At 60.5% G+C, this 9,162-nt stretch overlaps 1 protein-coding gene across 1 annotated transcript in view; it reads left to right on the top strand.

The window, feature by feature from the left end:
- Nucleotides 1-538: 538 nt before the first annotated feature.
- SORCS2 (sortilin related VPS10 domain containing receptor 2) overlaps nt 539-9,162 on the top strand; it is a 410,780-nt gene continuing 402,156 nt past the window's right edge. The window contains exon 1 of the mRNA XM_039232113.1: nt 539-1,015. Within this exon, the coding sequence (XP_039088044.1) occupies nt 539-1,015 (477 nt within the window). The remainder of the gene's footprint in view (nt 1,016-9,162) is intronic.

Genomic DNA, 9,162 nt, shown 5'->3' with positions numbered 1-9,162 from the left:
GCCTAGAAAGTCCCCTAGGTTCTGTCTACGCTGTCACCTCTTTAGAGGCCCCTGCAGGAGAACACCGCACCACTTCCACTCTGGCCTAGCTGTGGCATGGGTGAGGTCTGTCTGGGTGGCCGCGGGCTCAAGGGCCTGGCACCTGGCTGTTGTTGGCCCCTGTGTCCCCGGCGCCTGGAACTGCGGCTGGCCCCGACCAGGCGCTCAGTATCTTCAGGAAGACAGGGAGAGAGGAAGGAAAGAGGGCAGAGAGGAGGGAAGGCGCAGGGAAGGATGAAGGAAGGGAGGAAAGGGCTCCCCGGACCTCTGCCCAGGCCCTGAGCAGTCGGCGCTCTCTCGGCGGGCGCGGGGTCGGCCGGCAGGTGGCGGTGCGCCCTCGGCTGCGCGGGCGGCGCGGCGAGTCCCCTCCTCCCGCCGCCTCCCTCCCCGCGCCGGCTCCTTTCTCTGCGCTCTCGCTCGCGCTCCCCGGCGCCCTCCCGCTCTCCCGGCCGCGGTCTCCGTCGCCCGCCGCCGGCCCCGCCGCCGCCCCTCGGCGACCATGGCGCCCCGGGGGCCCCCGCGCGCCCCGAAGGGCCCCGGCCCCGCCGCCCGCGCCCCGCGCCCCGGGGCTCCGCCGCCGCCGCCGCGTTCTCCGCGCTCGCGGCCGCTCCTGCTGCTGCTGCTGCTGCTGGCCGCCTGCGGGGCGGCGGGGCGCTCCCCCGAGCCCGGGCGCCCGGGTCCCCGCGCGGTGCTGACCCGGGCGCCGCCGAGCCCGCCCGCGGGGCGCGCGCTGCCGGGCGGCGGCGGGGACCGGCGGGCGCGCGGCGCCGAGCCCGGCGCCCCGGGGCTCGGTCCGGCGCCGGGTCCCGGCGAGGACGGCGCCCCCGCCCCGGGCCGGGGGCGCCGGGCGCGAGCGGCGCCCGGGGCCGGGGCGGCTTCTCGGGCGCAGGTCTCGCTCATCAGCACCTCGTTCGTGCTCAAGGGGGACGCGACGCACAACCAGGCGATGGTGCACTGGACGGGCGAGAACAGCAGCGTAAGTGACCTCCGCGCGCCCCCCGCGGCCCCTGCCCCGGACACCTCGAGCCCGCACTTCCGGACCGCCCCGCGGCCACCCCGGGCGTTCTCGGCGACTTGGGGACGCGAGTCACCTCCGCGGCGGCGCCCCTGCTGGACTCTGGACACCGGTTCCTTGGGGGGCAGAGGTCCCCAGATATGTGAGCGCCCGCCGGACAGATTCCCGGGACCCGAGCCACCTCGGAGGCGCCCCCACTAGCTTCCAGATCCCAGGTTACGCGGGAGGGGGTGCCTCCCGCGGCTTCGGGACCCGGGTCACCTCGGGTGCCTCCTGGTCCGTGAGGACCACCTTAACTCGGTGTTGCGCCTCTGCCGCTCTAGGACTCCACCCGGTCTGGTTGCGTTCTGGGATTTTGGCCGCGGGACCCTCTCCACCCTGGTCTCCCCGGGACCTCGCTCCTGGTCTACCCCACGGGCTCCAGGGGTTCCCCAGTTAGCTCGGCGTCCGATTCTGGGACTCCCCCCCCCCCGGATTCCCCTAATGTGACCCGGGGCTGCGCCGGGAAGGGCAGGGATCTGCGTACCCAGGGAGTTGGGCGCCACGCCGAGCTCTGCACCCGCGCCCCGCAAACTCCCTGCCCTCCCTCCACCTTCCCTGCCGCTCTGGAAGTTGGGCTCCCCCTGCCTCGCCACATCTGTTAGGGGCCTGGGCACCGACTTCCTCCAGCGCAGCGCAGTGGTCCCTACCCCTTCGGAGGCGGCCGGTGCTTTTCTGTGTGGGTGGTGCGTGCGGGGGCGTGGGAGTGCGGGGGGGGGGGCGCGGGTGCCTTGGCCTCGCTTTTGCCCCGGGCAGATGACAGTGGTCACGCGCGTCACCTGCCAGCAGCCCTCCTTGATTGTCTCCAGTTTTGGAAGAGCGCAGGGGTGGGGGTGGGTGGCACCTGGTTGTGTGGCCGGTAGAGGCGGGACTGTCCGCTTACTCCCTCCCATCACTCGGGTCTCCCCCAGTGGCTGACCCCCCAGCTCTTCTCCCTGACCACTGCTTCCCTCCCAAGTTACAGGGGGGCAGCTCTGGGCCAGGGCCCCTGCATGCTTTAGGGGTGGAGGGGTGGGATCTGAGTGCTTCCCAATCGAGGAAAGGTGGGTACCAAGGCCTGGGGGGGCACTTTTCCCCCCTGCTTTGCTGCACAGGTGAGGACGCCTGGTCTCCAGCCCCCCCTCCAGTCAGACTAGAAGCTTTGGGTGGGGGGGGGCGGTTGAGTTGCTCCTGGGCACCAGCAGGGGGCGCTCAGGATGCCGGCTGAGTGTGGGTGGGGGTAGGTGCTCCCTAGAAGAGCCCTGAGAGGGCGTCCCCATCTGAATCTTGATGGAGGGGTCATTGGTGACCAAACTTGGTCCCCTGTGCTGTAAGCAGCACAGAGCCAGACCCTCTCAGCCAAGCCCCCCCTGTCCCCCCCTCGTTTGAAGTTGAAGGTCAATTTTGCTTCATGGGGTGGGGGAGGCGGAGGTGGAAGAAGGGAGAGACGGGCACTGAGAGGTGCAGACCAGCCTTGGAAGTGGGACCAGCACCCGGCCCACCCGCCCCCTGGTGACTGCGGAGCCAGCGGGCCATGCAGGTTCCTTGGAGGGAGTGAGGAGGGAGCCTGGGGCTGGGGCGAGGCTGGGGGGCATCAGAGGAGCCCCCCCTGGGTTTGCTCCCTGGGGACAGTGGCTGAGTTGAGTGACTGCTTTGTCACTGGGTGGCTTGTATGGTGGCTGCTGGCGGGAGAATTCCTGGACAGGGGACTTGGGACGGGGGAGGGGATCTGGCTTCTCCTTGGTAGGGGGTGGGAGGTCCAGACCAGACAGGAGCTTTGAAGGTGTGAAGGTGTGCGTCTCCCCTCCGGCCCCCTGGGAAGGGGAGGGCAGGGACAGCGTGTGGATAGCAGGGCACAGCCTGGCACTTAGCAGACGCTTAAGAGGCGGACGCCAGAAGTATCTTATTCTGTTAGTAAGTGTCGTTGTCTGTGGGGCAGAGAGGGAAGGCAAGGCGCACTGCAGTGTGGACCCAGGCATTTGGCTTAAGTACCTTCTCACTCCTGCTTGCTCCTCCTGCCCCCCCCCCCCATCTTCCGGAAAGGGACGTTGAGGCAGACCGAGTTCTCCCTGAAAAAGCAGATCGTCTTCTGGCTTGGGGAACGGCTGATGCCTTGAGTCACTCGCCTTGTCTGGGGCGTGCTCAGGAGGGAAGTGAAGGTGCAGCAAGTGCTAAACGGAGACGTTTCCTGATCCGTTCTCAGCGCTCAGCGCACGGGTGTTTGTGGCGCGTGCGTGGCGCTGCCTTCTGGGCACACGAGGGTCTTGGCATGTGCTTTGCTGGCAGCCACGGGACCAAAGATTTTAGCCGGGATGCTGCACTTGGTATCACCTCCGCTGGAAGGTACCGCCTTTTAAGGCCACGGTGAGGAAGACGCTAACTTGAGGCCAATTTGCTGAGTGGAGTCTTTCAAAGAATTTCACTTAACTTGTCTGCATGGCGGGACCCAGGAGAGTGTGCCTTGCGGATGTGGTCCCCACGAGCAGAGCACACGTTTTCTTGACCATGTCAGGTGTTTTTCAAAATTAAAAAAAAAAAAGCGTTTGCCGAGAGGGCTAGACTTTTCAAAATGGTCTTTTAGAGTGTCCGCGAGAAGGAGTCACAGGATGCGAGACATCAGCCCCTGGTCGCCGAGCACTGGGAACATGTGTGCGTTTTCCTTCCCACGGCCTGATTCCTTCCTGCTCCCATGGAGATAGGGAAGCCGACTAGCTTGGGAGTTCAAACACTGCCTTTCTGTCTGCTGAGCTGCAGAAACAAATCGTTACGTGTGAAATTAATGGTTGAAACCGCTGGGCATCACCTTCGAGAAACCCAGGACGGGCTTCGGGCTCTGCTCGTTAGCTTCGGGGATCACTTCCCTCCAGCCGCCCTCAGAGGCGGAGGTGTGATCTGAAGGTGCAAACCGCGTGTTTATTCTGCTTATTTGGAGTCGAGCTCACCTGCGTGCCTTCCCTCCCCCGCCCTTGAACTTCCGCTTTGATGCATTAATTCACTTGAACGTGAGCTTCCTGGAGCCGGATCTGGTTCGTTCGGTGTTGTCATGTTTACGAGCCGATGGGCACCTCTCGCCCGCCTCTTCCGGCCCCCTCTCGTTTTCCACATCTGCTCCTTGCCGTGTCTACGGGGTTGGAGATGTCGAGGAGGGCTGCGTGCAGAGGTAGTTCTGAACTGATTATCTGCCTTCTCTGCTCCAGATCAGACACACGGAGCTTTTGAGGGTGCGAATTGGGTCACGACGAGTTGCCAGAGGTCAAGTTTCTCGAGGGCAGGTGTATTGTCGTGCTGGACTCCCATATCAAAGCACCGTATCTAAGTGCATTTCCTCATGGATTGGGAGGCTGGGAGGCTGGGATCCAGGCGCGGGCAGGGTGGCTCCCTCTCAGGTCTCCCTCCAGGGCACGGACATGGCCCTCTTCCCCCTGTGTCCCCACATGGCCGACCCTCTGTGTCCCAATCTCTTCTATAAGGACACCAGTCAGGTTGGAGTAGGGCCTGCCCTCGTGACCTCATTTTAACTTAATTTTAACCTTTTTAAAGATCCTCTCTGCAAATACAATCATATTCAGAGGTACTGGGGGTTAGGACTTTCACATATGCATGTTTTTTGGAAGGGGACACAGTTCAGCTCATAGCAGCAGGGAAGGGGTCCCTGTCACCTTTTCGTTCTCTGCCCTTAATGGAGTGGAGCTCAGAGTAGGACAGCGGGAGAGATGGACTGGACATCAAAGCTAGCATACGAGGGGCGAGTGCCATCTTCCCTGGTGGGGAAACCACGGGAGGCTGCATGGAGGAGGTGGTATCAGAGTGGGCCTAAAGAATGAGTAGGGGAAGCATCTGGGAGATGGAGAAGAACCTTCCGGCGGGGAAGAACAGCTTGGGCAAGTCGAACTCAGCTCCTGATGGACCCGAATGTGAGGCCAGAGAGCCCATGGTTTTGTTTTCGGGTTTTTAAGGTTAAAAGCGTTTCTTTAGAAGGGCTGCAAAGATTGTATGCTAATTGGAACAGCTGGTTGTACAAGAAATGACTCGAAAATTCCCTTTTGCTATCCCCCCAGCACTGGCTTCCATCAGACATGCTTTGTTCTTTCTACAGAGCTCTGACCTCAGACAGACGGAGTCGGGCAGAATCAGGGCTTAGGCTCCCTCCCGACGTGGCTGTGCTGCAGGCAAGGGCCGCGCGGACAAGCCGGATTCTGGTGGTGCCCAGGGAAGGTCGGGGCTGCGGGTGATCCGAGGTCCTTCCAGGGGGTGCCCCCCACTCCTGCCTTCTCGCCTCCCACGCATCCGTGTGCTTTCCTTGTGAGTGACGAGGCCCCTGCTGATGGGGCTGCGGAGGGGCCCCGGAGGGGCCCCGGGGGTGAGGCCTCTGGGTGGAGGCTGGGAGAGGAGGCTGCTGTGATACCGAGGCCTGGGCCAGCCCCCCTCCCCGGGCTCCCTGGCTTCCCGGCTCCTGGCCGGCCTCCAGCGGACAGAGACTGTAAAGGCCTCCTCATACAGCACTTCCGGTTCTTGAAGGAACAGGTCCAAGTCCGGTGACCCAGCTGAGCGTAGCCTTTGTCCGATGGCTGTGGTCTCGTGCTGGCAGCTCCATGCCTTCCTGGAGGTGACCTTGGTGGCTCCAGGGCGCAGGGTCTTCTGCTCAAACCTGCTGAACGTTCGTGCGATATTTTGGAATTCCAGGCCACCCCGGTGCGGGCCTCCCGGCCTTCTGGGGTGGGGACTGCACTGGAGAGAGAGTCCTGGCCCACGGGGAGGCTGAGCTGTGGCGGGCCGGCCTGTCGATGGTGGGCGTCTGGCCAGGTGAAGTACTTCTCTGTCGTGGCGGCCGTCGCCAGGGGCGGCCAGCGGCCACCTAGGGGGAGGCCCCGGCGCACAGAGGTCAGGGGCCACGGTGACCAGTGCTGAGTGCCCGTCACATTTGCTGTCAGGGCGAGGGCTGCACAGACCCAGCAGAGACCGCGGGCCTGGTGTCCAGGCCGAGAACAAGGAGGTAGTGAGGGAAGCGTGTGTTAGGGCAGGTGACGGGAAACGGAGCCGTATGCACGGGCTACGCAGAGTCAGGGGAAGTGCCATCCGTAGGGGGCTACCCGCCCTTTGCCCACGGTGGCCCAGGGGGACGCGGGGTCTTCTGCATTCTCGCTGTGCGGGGAGAGACCCCATGAGTTTGAGAGCCTGAGAGAAAGGAGGCTCCACGTTAGCCCTTAAATTAGCAGCTTTCTCCAGACGGTTAGATACTGTTCTGGGGATACAACGACGAGCAAGATCAAACATGGCCCCCCAGTGAGATGTCTGCTCTGGACAGGAATTCATCGTAAGGCATCCTGGCACTGTGAAAATCTGCCCTGAGGAGGTCAGGGAGGACTTTCTGGAGGAGGTGGTCATGAGATGGCCAGTAGTCAGCATCCTCTGGGCTGAGGAGGAGAGTGGGATGGTGGGAATATGGAGGCCCAAGGAGAGGCGCAGGGGCCTGAAAAGCCCGGAATACCAGGACAGAGAAAGGACATCCGTCAGTCAAGAAGCCTGGCTCGAAGGCAGAAAAGCAGCCCTGTTAATAAAGTTCCTGAACACAGTGCACAAATCTACTTGTACTTTAATAAAGTGGCTCTTTAATTTGTAGTTGCCTCAGCGTTCCTGAGAGTATTTTAAAGAGCTCGTAAATTAACTCCACCCTTCTGCACGTCCCTCACAGAAGCAGGCTGCCCAACGCCCAGGCCTCGTGCAGCATTGCTGTTGTTTAAAATTTTTATTATATTTGTCAGAGGCAGCCTGAGACCCTGGAGGGCATCGCCAGGGAGAACAGGGTTGGAGTGGTTGGGAAATGGGCTTGGATAACACCAGGCTTCTCGGTGCCCTTTTCCGGCTCGGAAGACCCTGAGAAGGGCTTGCAAATCGCCCTGTGTTTGGGGACGGCCTCTGTTTCCTTTCTTCAGCCTCCAAAGTCCCAGTTATTTATAGATTCTTACAAATGGCCTATGTCAGCCTCACCCCTGCCAACGCCCAGAGGTTGTGTGGGGGCTTCAAGGAGCACAAAGGGAGGTTGACGACCGGAGATGCCACGCCACCCGCTTTCCCGGGCTTCTGAAGCCCCCCGGGAGCAAGGGAGCCTGGTTCCGGAGGCCGGGCCACCGGGCCTCCACCCGCTGCGTTTGAAGGGTCGAATTCATGTGCGCAGATCTGTCCCCAGCCAGTCGTCGCTGCGGCAACCTTGCAGAAGCCCCGTGCTGGGTGGGAGCTCAGATGCCGCGCGTTGAAGACACGCTGTATAAATGTGAGCTGTGCCCAGGGCCGGTGTGCCCGTAAGGATGCCCTGCTGGCTTGCACGCGGACACTTTCCTGGACCCGTGGCCCGCTCGGTCCCGGGGCAGCGGGACGTGGGTGGTGAGGATTGGGGGTGACCTTTGCCACGCGCCCGTGGATGGCGGCCGAGTCCTTTTAACTGATCTCCGTGTGGCTCGGGGAGTCTTCATGGCACGTGGCTGGTGCCCATCATCTGGATCCTGATTAAGTTCCCTTTGCGGTCTTAAAACATTAATAGAGGTACTTGAATGTGAACTTCCACGGGAGGACTGGAGGAAAATGAAATGTCAGATGCTCTTTGGAGGTAGGAAAGTTCCGTCTCGTTGTGCATTTCTGTAGTAGTCGGTTACTGCATTTGCACAGAAAATGACAATCTTTTAATTAGTTTCTTCTCACACCACCTCGAAGATCTTAAAATAACACTACTCTCCTTCCTCGGTAATATTCTTGCAAAGCAGATAATTTCCTGCAATGTCGAGCTCGCCTTGACTTCGACGGGGTACAGCTCCTGCACAGCGCCGCGTCCCGATGCTCAGAGATAAATTAAGTTCAAATTAAAGGAAGAAAAGAGCCAGGCTGAGTGTGGCTGCTTCTATTCAGATCAATTTTAATTCAGAAAGGGTGCTTTATGAGGCTTCCGCGCCGTGCATACATTTTCCGAAGCGTTGAGAGGCAGAGATAGCATCTCACGGGCTTCAGCCGGGAGCCGGCATCCGTGGGTGAGGACCACTTCTGATGTCACTTTATCTTATGAAAACAACTCGTTGTCATTTACATAGCGCTGCTATTGAGTAATGATAAAGTTAATAAGCGCGGTCCTCATTTCTTATGCCCGTTACGGCACGGGGCACCTCGTGGGCATTAACCCTTGGAAACAGTCCTGCAAAATCCACACAGTGATTACATCCACTTTACAGATGACAAGAGTGAGGTTCATGGCAGCACGGGGGGCTTGCCCGAAGCCACATGGCTGATAAGGGGTCCTTGTTGAGATTCGACTTCTTTTGCTCTTAGGCCTGAGTGTTTTTTAATTTGGGGCAAGAAGTATTTTTCTCTTTCCCTTATTATTATTTTGGAATTGTGATAATCCAAGTAACATAAAATCCAGCCATCTCCGGAACTTGCTTGTCAAATGGAAACTCTGCCCTGTTAAACACTAACTCCCAGGGGCACTGGGGGGCTCAGTCGGTTAAGCGTCCGACTTCGGCTCAAGTCATGATCTCGCGGTTCATGGGTTCGAGCCCTGCGTCAGGCTCGGAGCCTGGAGCTGCTTCGGATTCTGTGTTTCCCTCTTTCTCTGCCCCTCCCCCACTCACGTTCTGTCTCCCTCTCCTTGTCTCACAAATAAATAAACATTAGAAGAAAATTAAACACTAACTCCCCATGTCCCCCCCCCCCCCCACCCCCCCCCCCCCCCCCCCCCCCCCCCCCCCCCCCCCCCCCCCCCAGCCCTGGCTCCCATCCACCATTCTCCTTTCTGGCTCTGAATTTGACTTCTCTGGGGACCTCGTATAAGTGGAATTATGCAGAAGTGTCTTTTTGTGACTGGCTTTTTCAACTGAGCACAGTGCCTTGAAGGTTCATCCGTGTGGTAGCAGGTGTCAGAACGTCCTTCCTTTTTTTGGCTGAATAATCTTCTGTTATCTGGATGGACCACATCCTCTTTACCCATCCGTCCGCCCACGGACCCTTGGGTTGCTCCGTTGTGGCTCATGCCGCTGTGAACGCGGGCGACTGCATACCTGTTCAAGTACCTTTGGGTGTGTACCCAGAAGCAGGGCTGCTGAGTC

This window comes from Hyaena hyaena, unplaced genomic scaffold (assembly GCF_003009895.1).
Source record: "Hyaena hyaena isolate Hyena2069 unplaced genomic scaffold, ASM300989v1 scaffold_63, whole genome shotgun sequence".
Classification (NCBI taxonomy): domain Eukaryota; kingdom Metazoa; phylum Chordata; class Mammalia; order Carnivora; family Hyaenidae; genus Hyaena; species Hyaena hyaena.
This window is presented reverse-complemented; position numbering and strand designations above follow the sequence as displayed.